Source organism: Somniosus microcephalus, chromosome 14 (genome assembly GCF_052327205.1).
Source record: "Somniosus microcephalus isolate GS21.2 chromosome 14, FLI_Smic_1.0, whole genome shotgun sequence".
Classification (NCBI taxonomy): Eukaryota; Metazoa; Chordata; class Chondrichthyes; order Squaliformes; family Somniosidae; genus Somniosus; species Somniosus microcephalus.
This window is the reverse complement of record NC_141000.1, coordinates 71,993,018-72,008,828: the sequence shown is the minus strand read 5'-3', so window position 1 is coordinate 72,008,828 and position 15,811 is coordinate 71,993,018. Positions and strand designations below refer to the sequence as shown.

The 15,811-nt window shown below is 42.2% G+C and overlaps 1 protein-coding gene across 2 annotated transcripts; it reads right to left on the bottom strand.

The window, feature by feature from the left end:
• Window positions 1–3,551, bottom strand: nyx (nyctalopin). Of its 2 annotated transcripts, XM_086007414.1 has the most exons (3): window positions 3,446–3,551; window positions 3,151–3,240; window positions 1–2,431 (listed from the first exon to the last, which is right to left on the bottom strand). In XM_086007414.1, the coding sequence occupies exons 2-3, from the start codon at window positions 3,170–3,172 to the stop codon at window positions 1,035–1,037; spliced, it is 1,419 nt and encodes a 472-aa protein (XP_085863540.1). In that variant the 5' UTR covers window positions 3,173–3,240; window positions 3,446–3,551; the 3' UTR covers window positions 1–1,034. The 2 variants fall into 2 exon arrangements, with proteins under 2 accessions (XP_085863540.1, XP_085863541.1); XM_086007415.1 differs by lacking the exon at window positions 3,446–3,551 and having other exon boundaries at window positions 3,151–3,426.
• Window positions 3,552–15,811: the final 12,260 nt, after the last annotated feature.

Below are 15,811 nucleotides of genomic sequence, written 5' to 3'. Positions count from 1 at the left end.
CAATTAATATTCTGTTTAATAAACCAGCTTTTATGCAAAATTTATACAAAGTGTGATAACGTTTTGTTAAAAATCCTGTCTCAATAGAAAGCTAGTTCTAATAGTTTCTTTTTAATACTATGTAAACTAACTGCCATTTTACTCAATTATATGAAACTAATATTTCTAATTACTTCAACCTAAACATTACAAGTTACATCTTTCATTTGCTGCTTCTGGACAGTAAAATAGGTTTCCACGATTACCCCAATTCTCCCAGATTACCATTGAATAACAGATCAAAACATAAATCCCTGAAAATCATGCATAAAAGATCAAATGGTTACTGTGGCCAACATCCAGTCTCTATCAGCTATATTTTATTTTACTGAGGGATGCGCTTATGTAATAGATTCGTGCAAATGAATTATTGCAAGATACACGTTATATGCATTATATTTTGGGTAAAATACATTACAAAAACACACTTCATGTTCACAGATATATTACGCCATGGTATTAATAAATTACAAAAAGTAATAGTAACATTTTCAATATCTGCATATTTGAACTCGACTAATGCGGTAATCGGAATCTCCAACATAAACAGCGTGATTCTGTCTTCCCCTTACAAAATGTAGTGCTTTAAAAAAAATTGCAGTTGGTGCTGTGAAATTACAAAATAGTTTTTGAACTAAAGACACCGCTTTTTATGCAGAACTTCAATTTAGATTAGATAAGACGCTTCCCGGGGATTTGTTGTTGGGCTAAATCCCAGAACCAGACCAGGATGTAACCCTGTGACACTGGATGACTTAGATAGCTTTGCAATTACAAGAACGGCAGCCAACAGAGACAACATTGTGCAGTTTAAACAAACACAAGACCGAACTCCCTGTAAAAATCACAACCTTCGGAGAGCTAAGTTCAAATGCGACTTTCCCAATTGTGTATTTTTAATGGATGCGGAGTGCATTGGATTCCGTCTGGCCCCTGTGGACTTTAGTGAACTGCAGGAAATCCGGCAACAGCAGAATGGAAAACTAAACACTGACTCATATATTATAAAATAAAATGATAATGAACGGAACGAGGATCTGAATGTGTATATTATTGGGATGAAATTCGACATTGGCTGCTGCAGACACCTCCTCATTGAGTCCGCCCGGGTCTGACACGTTCCTAAATATTTCGGTGGTGTTCGCAGTATCCTCGTACATTTTTGGAAGAAGTAATTTAGAGATAAGACTACTGAACCTACTCTCTGTGGTGGATCGCAGCCACGCGGTCGGGGTTGGGGTGTAAGCTGTCACATTCTGTTCCGCCGGATCCAGGCAGAAACCTTCTGTAGATTTGGTGAAGCGCACTTCACTCAGGTCCATACCGGCTACTGAAGATGGAGAGGCACACGGGATGTCCCTAACCAATTTGTAGTTTTCCATCCATTCCTTCAACCACTCCATCTCACAATCACACGCCCAAGGATTTCTGAAGACATAGAGTCTCCCGATGAAGTACACTGGCTGAAAGACTGAAAGGGGCAGTGAAGTCAGCTTGTTGCTGTTCAGATGCAGGGAGATTAAACTGGTCAGGTTTTCAAAAGCCCCTTCTTCGATGTAACTGATCGTGTTTCTGTCGAGATAGAGGACCTCCAGCTCAACCAGCTCACTGAACCAAGTACTGGACACATTCACCAAAGTGTTACCTCCCAGGTTTAACATCTTCAGGAGTCTGAGTTCTTTAAAAGCAAACGCAGGAAGGCTGCTCAGGAGATTGTCGTTAAGATAGAGATACTCCAATTTCATGCAGTCTTGAAAACCTTTGTTGTGGATTACCGCAATTTTGTTATCTTGAAAATTTAAATATTTCAAGTTGACTAATCCTTGCAGAGAGTTATAAGCAACTGCTTCAATCCTGTTCCGCTCCAAGTACAAACGGGTTAGACTCTCCACCCCCCTCACCGCTCCGGGTATTCTCCTGAAGTTGTTCTGCCACATAGCCAGCTCTTGCAGAGAAGTCACTGCTATAAAGATCCGGTCTGGGATATTAAATAGATTGCAATCAGACAAATCGAGTTTCAGGAGGCGTTTGAGACCAGTGAAAGTCCTGGTGTGCAGGTATTTAATGTACTCGTTGTGTGCCAGTTTGAGCTCGGTGAGGTTGGGCAGTCCTTTAAAAGCGCCCGGGGTGATGAAGGAGATGTTGTTGTGGTCTAAGGATAAAGATCGGAGGGCTGGAAGGGTACCAAAGGCCTTCTCGGACAAAAATTTGATGCTGTTTTTATCCAAGTTGATAGCGGAGGCCTCACATGGGAACTCCCTGAGGACTCGGGGCAGTCCAGCTCGGTCGCAGAGAACAGCACAGCTCCGTTCCTGAGTACAGGTACAAGCGGGAGGACATAAACGGGCACACGCCCAAGGAGCAGAGACACGCAGGAGAGCAAGAAAAACCACTGAGAGAAATGACATCAAAAGGTGAAATACAAATCGACAAAGAAAGCAGACGAAGATAGAAATTAGAAGATAAAGCAGAAAATGGATGAAAAAATAAAGACCCAGGAGAGATAACAGAAAAGACAACATAAAGGAAAATTCAGATCAAAATGAAGGGATACATATAATGGGAGAAAAAATAAATACATTACTAAATACAATTCTCACATTTCATTTATTATGCTAAAATCAACTTTTCAAATAATCTCAGTTCTATAGGCTGAGGCGACCCAAGGAGGTGCAGGGAGAAGATAGAGAGATTTCATCTTCTCAAAAATAGGCTCACGTGGTTCTTATAACTAAAAACTACCAGAGATATTGAAGCATCACCAGCTGGGGTATAACAAGATAGGGAAAATATATAAACCGAGAAAGAAACGATCAGGGAGCGAGGAATATCAGGAAAAAATACGAGGTGGGCAAAGAATAGATGCAGCAAGAATAGAAACGGGTTATCAAGCCAAGCGATAATGGAAATGTTAAAGTAAGGTCAAGCGAAAGATGCGGGAGCTAGAAGGAAATGTACAGCCAGCGAGGTTAATGAAACAAATGACCGGAACTAAGAACCAGAGCCAAGAACCCAAAACTTCCATCTTATATTTGATGACTGCAAAAAAATCACACAAAGGTTAAGATAGGGGCCTAATAGTTAATCAAAATGAATGGTAATATGAATTACCGTTTAAAATGATCAGAAGCATCTCTGTGCTTTTTCATCTGTGGCATCTCAGGATACAGGTGTGCCGAGGTGATCTTTACCGGACGCTACCTAGAAAAAAATGCAAACGAAACAAAATATCAAGTTAAGCAGTCCGTTCAAAAAGGCAAATCGCGTAAGGTCTGTGAAATTCAGATTTGCAGCACGTAACAGACACGTTTGAAATGTGAATAGTGAGAAACTGTACAAATCCTTTTCATGAATTGACAAAGTCTGTTTATTTAGTGATTTCTCAATTACTGAATACGATACCTACCTTGAGCAGAATCTGTTGTTTCTTGCGTTTTCAAACCAATAGTAGCGATTCCTATCTCGATTGAGTCCCCAGCAAAAAAAATTCAGGAAGCTTCCGGTAATTTTTCTAAAAGCCATCACTTAATGCATGGACAAATCTGTAGTGTGAGAAGGGATTAGCCTCGATCAAGCTAAAACGTCTCCCGCGGATCAAATTGATAATGCATGTAACCTTGCTCCAAAAAAAACACTCCCATGGAAATCATAGATTGTCCCTGCCTGCATTAGTCGTTCCAGGCCAGACTCCACATAGCAAAGAAAGGTGGAAATGAATGCTGTCGCACGCTCGTTCCTGGTCAAACAAAAGATGATCACACAGCCTATTACCCAATTTTAGACAAAATAATTTTTTGTTTAAATTCCAGTGTATTTTAAAATTTTGTACTTATATAGAACCTTTTATAATAACACTCCAAAGCACTTCACATGCAATGAATTACTTGGCAGCACAGTAACCGTTGTTAAGTAGATATTGTTCACACAGCAACATCGCACCATTAGCAATGAAGTGAACTACCAGTTAATCTTTTTTGGGGAAGTGCTAGCTTGAAGGAAGAATATTGACCAGGACCCCCCTCGACTTTGAATAATGGCATGGAATCTTTAAGGTCCACCTGAACAGGCAGGTGGGACAATTTGAATTTTTCATCTGAAGGTTGGCATAGAAGATAGGAGCAGGAGTAGGCCATTCGGCCCCTCAAGCCTGCTCCGCCATTCAATGGCTGATCATTCAAATTCAGTACCCTGTCCCTGCCTTCTCCCCATATCCATTGATCCCTTTAGCCTTAAGAAATATATCTTACTCCTTCTTGAATATATTTAATGAATTGGCCTCTACTGCCTTCTGTGGTAGAGAATTCCACAGGTTCACCACTCTTTGGGTGAAGAAATTCCTCCTCATCTCTGTCCTAAATGGCTTACCACTTATCCTTAGACTGTGACCCCTGGTTCTGGACTCCCTGGCCATCGGGAACATCCTTCCTACATCAAGTCTGTCTAGTCCTGTTAGAATTTTATAAGTTTCAATGAGATCCCCTCTCATTCTTCTAAACTCCAGCGAGTATAAGCCCAATCGACCCACTCTCTCCTCATACGTCATTCCTGCCATCCCAGGTATCAGACTGGTGAATCTTCGCTGCACTCCCTCCATGACAAGAACATCCTTCCTCAGATAAGGCGACCAAAACTGCACACAATACTCAAGGTGTGGTCTCACTAAGGCCCTGTACAACTGCAGCAAGACATCCTTGTTCCTGTACTCGAACCCTCTCGCTACGAAGGCCAATATACCATTTGCCTTCTTAACCGCCTGCTGCACCTGCATGCTTACCTTCAGCGACTGGTGCACAAGGACACCCAGGTCTCATTGCACTTCCCCTTCTCCCAATCTATTGTCGTTCAGATAATAATCTGCCTTCCTGTTTTTGCCACCAATTCCGACAATGCTGCACTCCGTCAGTACAGCTCAGGCCCGTCAGCCTAGATTATGTACTTAAATCCTGGAGTAGGGTTTGAACCATTGTGTACTTTTGATTTAATATCCAGCAACTCTATCTTACTGCTCTGTTTTGAGGCTGATTTAGGACTATATTTAAATGCAATGTTCTTCACATTACAAATAAAATCCAAACCAACAATTTATTGCTGGGAGTGAGGTTGATCTGCATGAACTGGTGGTAGTTTTTTAAGGGAAGATTCGCTCTGCAGAAAGAATAGCCAGAACAGAGCACAGCAAGGTGTTGTGACTGGCAGTGAGAGGCTGTGATGGGGAAAATCTGAGTCAGAGGGTTATAGGTTTAAGTGCCACTACAGAATTTGAGCACATAATTTAGGCTAGGGGCACAAAACAGTACTGAGGAAGTGTTGCATTGTGTGAGGTGCTGTTGATGGGAAATATATTAAATTGAGACCCTATCTGCCTTTTCAGGTGGACATAAAATATCTTATGGCATTATTCAAAGAGCAGGGAGTTCTACAAATGTCAAGGCCCACATTCCTCCCTCAATCAACACCACTAATTGCAATAACAACAGAAAATGCTGGAAATACTCAGCAGGCCAGGCAGCATCCGTGGAGAGAGAAACAGAGTTAACGTTTCAGGTCTGGGACCCTTCATCAGAACTGGAAAAAGCTGGAGATGTAACAGATATTAAGCAGGTGCAGAGACGGGGGGGGTGGGGGGGGGGTTTAGGAGGGGAGGAGGGAATTGAAAGAACATACAAAATGTTGCAAATGGGAATGGCAAAATCATACAACATGAAAAATGGGGGCAGGGATTATTATCTGAAATTGTTGAACTCGATATTGAATCCAGAAGGCTGTAAGGTGCCTAATTGAAAGATGAGGTACTGTTCCTCGAGCTTACGTTGAGCTTCATTGGAACAATGTAATAGGCCGAGGACAGAGAAATCAGAGTGGGAGTGAAGCGGAGAATTAAAGTGACAGGCGACCGGAAGCTCAGGGTCACCCTTATGGACTGAACGGAGGTGTTCCGCAAAGCGGTCGCCCAATCTGCGTTTGGTCTCCCCAATGTAGAGGAGACCACATTGTGAGCAGCGAATACAGTATATTAAATTGCAAGAAGTACAAGTAAATCGCTGTTTCATCCGGAAGGGGTGTTTTGGGGCCCTGGGCAGTGGGAAGGGAGGAGGTGAAAGGGCATGTGTTGCATCTCCTGCGCTTGCACGGGAGGGTGCCAGGTGAAGGAGAAGGGCTGTTGGGTGTGATTGAGGAGTGGACCAGGGTGTCGCGGAGAGAGCAGTCCCTTCGGAATGCTGAAAGGGGAGGTGAGGAGAAGATGTGTTTGGTGGTGGGATCACATTGGAGGTGACGGAAATGGCGCAGGATGATCCGTTGAATGTGGATGCTGGTGGGGTGAAAGGTGAGGACAAGGGGAACCCTATCGTGGTTCTGGGAGGGAGGGGAAGGGGTGAGAGCAGAAGTGCGGGAAATGGAACGGACATGGTCAAGGGCCGTGTCAACCACAGTAGAGGGGAATCCTCGGTTGAGGAAAAAGGAAGACATGTCGGAAGCACTGGTATGGAAGGTGGCATCGTCAGAACAGACGTGGCGGAGACAGAGAAACTGGGAGAATGGAATAGAGCCCTTACAGGAAGCGGGGTGGAAGGAAGTGTAGTCCAGGCAGCTGTGGGAGTCAGTGGGCTTGTAGTGGATGTTTGTCGAAAGCCGATTGCCAGAAATGGAGACGGAGAAGCCAAGGAAGGGAAGGGAAGAGTCGGAGATGGACCAGGTGAAGGTGAGGGAAGGGTGGAAATTGGAAGTAAAGTGAGCAGGAAACGGCACCGATACATTCATCAATGTACCGGAAAAAGAGGTGAGGGAGGGGACCTGAGTAGGACTGGAACAAAGAGTGTTCCACATATCCCATGAACAGGCAGACATAGCTAGGGCCCATGCGGGTTCCCATAGCAACACCTTTAATTTAGAGGAAGTGAGTGGAGTCAGAGAAGTTGTTCAATGTGAGAACAAGTTCAGCCAAGCAGAGGAGGGTGGTGGTGGATGGGGACTGGTTGGGCCTCTGTTCAAGGAAGAAACGGAGCGCCCTAAGGCTGTCCTGGTGGGGGATGGAGATGTAGAGGGATTGAACGTCCATCGTGAAAAGGAGACGGTTAGGGCCAGGAAACTGGAAACTGTTAAAGTGACGGAGGGCGTCGGAAGAGTCGCGAATGTGGGTAGGAAGAGACTGGACAAGGGGAGAAAAAAAGAGTCGAGATAGGAAGAGATATGTTCCGTGGGGCAAGAAGAGGCTGAAACGATGGGTCTACCAGGGCAGTCCTGTTTGTGGATCTTGGGAAGGAGGTAGAAGCGGGCTGTGCGGGGTTGGGGGATTATGAGGTTGGCGGCCATGGAGGGAAGATCTCCACAGGAGATGAGGTCAGTGACAGTCTTGGAAACAATGGCTTGATGTTTGCTAGTGGGGTCATGGTCCAGGCGGAGGTAGGAGGTGGTGTCGGAGAGTTGGCGTTCAGCTTCTGCACGGTAGAGGTCGGTTCGCCAAACAACAACAGCACCACCCTTATCAGCAGGTTTAATGATAATGTTAGGGTTGGATCAGAGAGAACGGAGTGCTGCAAGTTCAGAGGGAGGTAGGTAGGAGTGAGAGAGGGGAGCAGAGAAATGGAGACGGCCGATGTCACGTCGGCAGTTAGCAATGAAAAGATCTAGAGAGGGTAAGAGGCCAGAGGGAGGGGTCCAAGTAGAACAAGAATTTAGAAAGCAGGAGAAAGGGTCAGCTGTGTGGGGGGAAGACTCCTGGCCAAAGAAGCTGCCTGGACTACACTTCCTCCCACCCCGCTTCCTGTAAGGACTCTATTCCATTCTCCCAGTTTCTCCGTCTCCGCCGCGTCTGTTCTGACGATGCCAACTTGCATACCAGTGCTTCCGACATGTCTTCCTTTTTCCTCAATCGAGGATTCCCCTCTACTGTGGTTGACACGGCCTTTGATCGTGTCCGTTCCATTTCCCGCACTTCTGCTCTCACCCCTTCCCCTCCCTCCCAAAACCACGATAGGGTTCCCTTGTCCTCACCTTTCACCCCACCAGCCTCCACATTCAACGGATCATCCTCCGCCATTTCCGCCACCTCCAACGTGATCCCACCACCAAACACATCTTCCCCTCACCTCCCCTTTCAGCATTCCGAAGGGACCGCTCCCTCCGCGACACCCTGGTCCACTCCTCAATCACCCCCAACAGCCCTTCTCCTTCACCTGGCACCTTCCCGTGCAAGCACAGGAGATGCAACACATGCCCTTTTACCTCCTCCCTTTCCACTGTCCAGGGCCCCAAACACCCCTTCCAGGTGAAACAGTGATTTACTTGTACTTCTTGCAATTTAATATACTGTATTCGCTGCTCACGATGCGGTCTCCTCTACATTGGGGAGACCAAACGCAGATTGGGCGACCGCTTTGTAGAACACCTCCGTTCAGTCCATAAGGGTGACCGAGCTTCCGGTCGCCTGTCACTTTAATTCTCCACTTCACTCCCACTCTGATCTCTCTGTCCTCGGCCTCTTGCATTGTTCCAGTGAAGCTCAACATAAGCTCGAGGAACAGCACCTCATCTTTCAATTAGGCACTTTACAGCCTTCCGGACTCAATATCGAGTTCAACAATTTCAGATAATAATCCCTGCCCCCATTTTTCATGATGTATGATTTTGCCATTCCCATTTGCAACATTTTCTCAGTATGTTCTTTCAATTCCTTCCTCCCCTCCTAAACCCACCACCGCCCCCCCCCCACCATCTCTGCACCTGCTTAATATCTGTTACACCTCCAGCTTTTTCCAGTTCTGATGAAGGGTCCCAGACCTGAAACGTTAACTCTGTTTCTCTCTCCACAGATGCTGCCTGGCCTGCTGAGTATTTCCAGCATTTTCTGTTGTTATTTCAGATTTCCAGCATCCACAGTATTTTGCTATTGTACCACTAATTGCAGATTAACTGGTCATTCATCTTCATTTGCTGTTGTGGGACTTTGCTGTATGCAAACTGGCTGCTGCATTTGACTACGAAAATGCACTTCAAAAGTAATTCGATTGTAAAGGACTTTGGAATGTATTGAGGACTTGATAAGCAGCTATATAAATGCCAAATATTTTTCATTTTCAATTCTGAACTAGTAAACTGCTTAACATTGCAGTCCTCAACGGATAAAACACCAGAGTGCAAACTTGGTTTAACAATTAAATGTAAGGTAATTAGTAAAGCAGACAATGTCCAGTGATGCCAAGAAACCTGGATGTATCAACGCATTCCTCCTGCAAGTACCATGCAATCAAAATGTACAATGATTTGATAAAGTATGTATGTGAATGTACCTTTTTGAGAATTTAATAAGAATGCAGGAAATGTCAAAACACCCATTTGTGACCTTAACGAGGCAATTTACATATTGTCAGTTGATATTCATACCACATTTTAAAACAAACAAATCTGTGCATGACATCTGCTGTACATCCTCGAACCCGGCTCTAACATAGAAGAACTGTTATGTGAATTTGAAAGCAGTACAACATCACCACCTTTGTATTAATAAATAACATATTAGCAAATAGTATATTTGGTTGTAGAAACTGCTCTATATTGACATTTTCTCAGAGGTTGAAGGATTTTAATTAAAATAATTTCATTTTGAAATCTTTGAACTGTAACCAAGAGATCCTATTTCTTCAAAACATTTTATAGCTTGACTTTTTAATTTTCTTATTATTACTGCTGGTATCCTGATTTGGAACAAAAAGGATGCCTGATAATACAAGCAGAGCACAGATATTTAACATTTCATGCCATTTGATAATCCTTTCTAAATTACTATTATGCCTTTTAGTAAAAGCCAGCAATAGCTCTAATAGTAATTCAATACAGCAATATTTCTACTTTCAGTTTTGAGCAATATTTTATCCAAAAGCAATAAATTAAAGAGTAGTATGTGCTTTATCTTAAGAACAATCCCAATCCATTTGATGTTGGAGATTTATAAAGCATTAACATTTCATGCCATTTGATAATCTTTGTTGAACCTTCAAAGTCTGAAAATAACACAAATTAGAAGGGTGCTTTGCTATTAAATCAATTGCACTATTATAATTTTGGAATTGAATAAAGATTGACTCAGTAGGAAAGACAGATTATCTACCTTATAGATCCTCTTCACTCTTCCAAAGATATGCATCTTCCATATACTGTAAGACTATAGCCAACTTGATAGGTTCTGGGGAATTGCCTTAAAGCTTGCGCCATATTAACGGTGTATCTACGACATAAATCATTATTCAAGTGCAGATACTCCAAAAAAATGATGGCATAAGTGACACGCCATTACTAATGCTGCGCCAAAGCTTCCTGGGCCATTTTTGCCACTCTACCATTACCATTGCTGAAACAGTGGGCCAGATCTTGCTGTAGCAGGGTATCGAACGGTGTCTGTCATTAGTTAGACTTGCCCCTGCACCCTTCAGCTCAAAATATTTTTTCCCCACAATGTTGATGAAAGTGCGAGCGAGGGAAACAGGTCATCTGGTACCTGAGTGAATGGGACAACCAAGTGTGTATCTTCTTAGCCAATCAGATTGAAGAATTGAGAAATAAACAGCAGAAGGCAGAGAAGGAATTGTAAATTAAAGTGAATTCAATGTCAAATCAGAAAGAGAAATAAAGAGGGAAAGAAAGATTGGATTAAGAGAGAGAGAAAAAAACAGAAAGGAAGAGTTAAAAACATGTTTTTTTAATTTGATATTTATAAAACCTACAACAACAATTAATACCTGAAGGAATGCGGTTGTTTGGCAGTAATTAAAACTTACCATGCCGTTAAAAATTCACTTACACTTGAATTGACAGTCCTAACTTTTTCTGGTGTGTTTAGTGGGTAACTAGTGGGTAAGTACCACAACTTCACACCCTTCATGTATTTGAATGTCGAGAGTCTCAGCGAGGTACCAGTGAAGCGAAGTTTGTGGAGGAGCAGGGCAACTCGGACAGCAACTTCCTGATTTCCGCATTTAACTGCACATGTGCAGATGCCAGAAGTTGCTGTTCGATTTACTCCTTAATAACTGATAGCCTCCCCATTATTCTTACTGCAAAGCCCAGGCAATGTTTTGTACATATTTCAGGATTGCTTCATGTGGCAGTCTTGCATATGCTATCAATTGAAATCTGATTGAGGGCTGCCCAGAAAGCAAATTCAAAGTAACTCTTAGAACCTCTTGAGCTTCTTCCCCATAAAACTGTAGCAGTATAGAACGCACTCTACTAATCATTCGGCTGTCCGCTGCTGATTCACCAATTTGTTTTGAGTTCTTGCGTCATAACAAAAAATTACCAAGTCAGCCTAAATGGCTTTTTGCAAGAAAATACTAGCTGAGAGCTCTGTAAAATTGATATAATAAACACTGGCCCGCATTTTGCGGTTAGCAGCGAACAAACGGCACTCGCCGTTCATTACATTTACAGATGCCCACAGACTTTTTGTGGGCTTTTGCGCAGCAGCTTATGATCATCGGATGTCTGAAACATCACAGCACCCTCTACAGGGGATCTAGGACCATGTGAGAACAGGGCAAGCAACATGTCTCCTCAACGATTCCTATTGAAGAATCCTTAATGAGACACGCAGTGCCTAAACCAGGAAGTGGAAGTTAAAATATAGAAAGAAAGACTTGCATTTATATAGTGCCTTTCACAACCTCAGGACGTCCCAAAGTGCTTTACAGCCAATGAAGTACACAACTTCACGCCCTTCATGTGTTTGAATGCCGAATCTTTTGAGGAGGTATTGGTGTAAAGAGACTTGTGAAGGAACAGGGCAACTCGTTTAATCAAGCAGATTGTGTCAGGAAGGGACAGAGAGTTTAGCAACTAATAGGGCATTAGTGACTAAGACTGCATCAGGGAAAAATAGTAAAAAGTTAAAATTAAAGGTGCTATATCTGAATTCACAAAGCATTCGTAACAGGATAGATGAATTAATGGCACAAATAGAGATACATGGGTTTGATCTGGTAACCATTACTGAGATGTGGTTGCAGGGTGACCAAGGTTGGGAACTAAATATTCCAGGGTACTTGACTTTTAGATAAGATAGGCAAAATGGAAAAGAAGGTGGGGTAGCCCTGATAATATAGGAGGAGATAAAGGCAGTAGTGAGAGAAGATCTTAGCCCAGAAAATCAGGATGTAGAATCAGTATGGTGGAAATAAGAAATAACAAAGGGCAGAAAACATTGGTGGGAGTAGTTTATATGCCCCCTAACAGTAATCATAGTGTTGGACAGAGTATAATTCAGGAAATTAGAGGAGCATGTAACAATGGTAATGCAATAATTATATGGGACTTTACTCTTCATATAGACTGGGCAAACCAAATTGGCTAAAATAGCTCAGAGGACGAGTTCATGGAATGCATTCAAGACAGTTTTCTAGAACAATATGTCAAGGAACCAACTAGGGAACAGGCTATTTTAGATCTAGTATTGTGCAACAAGGTTAATTAGTAATCTTATAGTAAAGGATCCTCTGGGGAAAAGTGATCATAACATAATATAATTTCATATTAAGAGAGTAATGTGGTTAAGTCCAAAACTGGAGACTTAAATTTAAACAAAGCCAATTACAGAGGTATGAGAGGGAGTTGGCTATGGCAGATTGGGAAATTAGATTAAAAGATGACAGTAGATAAGCAATGGCAAACATTTAAAGAAATAATTCATAATTCTCAATGAAATTGAGGAATAAAAACTCCATTGGAAAAGTGGTACAACCATGGCTAACTAGAAAAGTTAAGGATAGGCTTAGATTAAAAAAACAAGCTTACAATGTTGCCAAAAATAGTAAGCCTGAGGTTGAGAGGATTTTAAAAATCAGCAAAGGATGACCAAGAAATTGATAAAGAGGGAGAAAATAGACAGAGTAAACTAGCAAGAAATATAAAAACTGATTGTAAGAGCTATTACAAGTACGTAAAAAGGAAGAGTTAATAAAAGTAAACATTGGTCCCTTAGTGGCAGAGACAGGAAAAATAATAATGGGGAATAAGGAAATGGTAGAGACTTTAAACAAATATTTTATATCTATCTAGACACAAAGAACAGACCAGAAATAGTGGGGAACCAAGGGTCTAGGAACTTAAAGTAATTATTAGTAAAGAAAAAGTACTGGTGAAATTAATGGGACTAAAAGTCAAAAAATCCCCATGACCTGATTGCCTACATCCAAGGGTTTGAAAAGAAATGGCTGCAGAGATAGTTGATGCATTGGTTTTGATCTTCCATAATTCCCTAGATTCTAGAATGGTCCCCATGGATTGGAGGGTAGTAAATGTAACGCTGTTCAAGAAAGGAGGGAGAGAGAAAACAGGGAACAGTAGGCCACAGTTAGTAGTAAAGACAATGATAGAATCTATTATTAGGAACGTGATAACAGGGCACTTCGAAAATCACAATATTAGGCAGAGTCAACATGGGTTTATGAAAGGGAAATCATGTTTGACAAATCTATTAGAGTTTTTTGAGGGTGTAACTAGCAGGGTAGATAAGGGGGAACCAGTGGATGTAGTATATTTGGATTTTCAAAAGGCATTTGGTAAGGTGCCACACAAGAGGTTGTTATACAAGATTAGAGCTCATGGGATTGGGATACTATATTAGCTTGGATTGAGAATTGGTTAACAGACAGAAAACAGAGAGTAGGAATAAACGGGTCATTTTCAGGATGGCAGGTGTAACTAGTGGAGTGCCACAAGGATCAGTGTTTGGGCCTCAGCTATTTACAATCTATATCAATGACTTAGATGAGGGGACTAAGTGCAATGTATCCAAGTTTGATGACAATACAAAGCTAGGTGGGAAAGTAATGTGAGGAGGACGCAAAGAGGCTGCAAAGGGATATAGACCGGTTAAGTGAAACATTGAAGATAGGAGCAGGAGTAGGCCATTCGGCTCCTCGAGCCTGCGCCGCCATTCAATGCGATCATGGCTGATCATCCTTGCACACTCTTTAAAACTGTGCCATTAATGTATATTGCCTCTCCCTGTTCCTTCTGCCAAAATGCATCACCTCACACTTCTCTGTATTAAATTCCATCTGCCACTTGTCTGCCCATTCTGCTAGCCTTTCTATGTCCTGTTGCAGACGATTGGTATCATCCTCACTATTTGCCACACCCCCAAGTTTGGTGTCATCGGCAAATTTAGAAATTCTACTGTATTCCAATATCCAAGTCATATCAAAAAAAGCAGTGGCCCCAGCACTGACCCTTGGGGAACACCACTGTCTATGATCCTCCAGTCTGAAAAACAGCCATTTACCACAACTCGCTGTTTTCTGTCCTGAAGCCAATTCCTTATCCAAGCTGACACTGACCCACCTATTCCATGAGCCTCAATTTTGTTAACTAGCCTTCTAAGTGATATTTTATGAAACGCCTTTCTAAAATCCACGTAGACAACATCCATTGCATTCCCTTCATCAATCCTCCCTGTTACTTCATCAAAAAATTCAGTTAGATTAGTCAAACATGATCTGCCTTTTACAAATCCGTGTTGGCTCTCCTTAATTAGCTTAAACCTCTCCAAGTGCCTGTTAATTTTTTCCTTGATTATTGTTTCTAAAACTTTACCCACTACTGATGTTAAACTGATCGGCCTGTAGTTACTAGAATTGTCCTTACACCCTTTCTTGAACAATGGTGTCACATTTGCCACTTTCCAATCCTCAGGCACTTCCCCCCACATCTAGGGAAGATTGGAAAATTATGGCAAGCCCTTCCACTATCTCTTTCCCCAATTCCCATCGCAATCTGGGATGCAAGCCATCTGGACCAGGTGACTTATCCACTCTAAGCATACCCAGCCTTTCCCATACATCCTGTCTATTAATTTTCACCCCTTCCATTGCTTCTCCCTTTTCCACTTCTACCAATATCTTGTCAGCATCCACCTCCTTAGTAAATACTGATACAAAGTACTCATTGAGTATTCTAGCCTTGCCCTGCGCCTCTAAGCATACATGAGTAGGCCCCACCCCACCTCTTACTACCTGCTGTTAGAAATCAGGGGTGTTCAAAATGTATTATGGTTTTGCGGATAAAACTGTGACGCGAGTAATGCTGTATTTACATGATTGTATTAGAACTTGAGACAGAAAGTCTCTCAAGATTAGTCTTAGAATAATTAGATAGAATCTGCCTGTGTTTTGGTTCCCTGCGGATGTTATAGCATTCTGCAGTGTGACAGTCATAAATAATCTTGTTTTCAAGTTAGGGTTTCAACCTTGTTTATGTTTCTCTAATTTGACCAACCAAGGCCCAACGTTATATTTCTTCCATTACTGCTAATAACCATATTATAATGCTAAGTTAGGATTGTGACTTGGTTTAACAAAACTACTTTAAAATGCATAAATTAACCAGCGTATTAGAATAGAATACAAGATATCTTTGGGAATTTAATGATTTATTCCATAGTACAATAGTCTGATAATGAAATAGTTAGTTTTGCATAGCTAAAGCTGCACGAACAGCGTGAACATAAATAACTGATAGCAAGCAGTTACGAACATCTGATGGCCGAGAATGGCATGTCCCACTCCAAACTAGGGACGAGAGAGATAAGACACGAATTCCAAAGGAAGAACCTTCAGAAAGATTAATCAATAAGACAAATTGGATGAGGTAATGAGACCACCTTTAGGGGAGGGCTTTCATCCAAGAACCAAGACAAAGAACTTGAGCTGTCATTGGTTGATGAGGTTTTAGAGGAACTTCTATAGGTTAAATGGTCTTGTCAATAACTTGGCCTCAGACC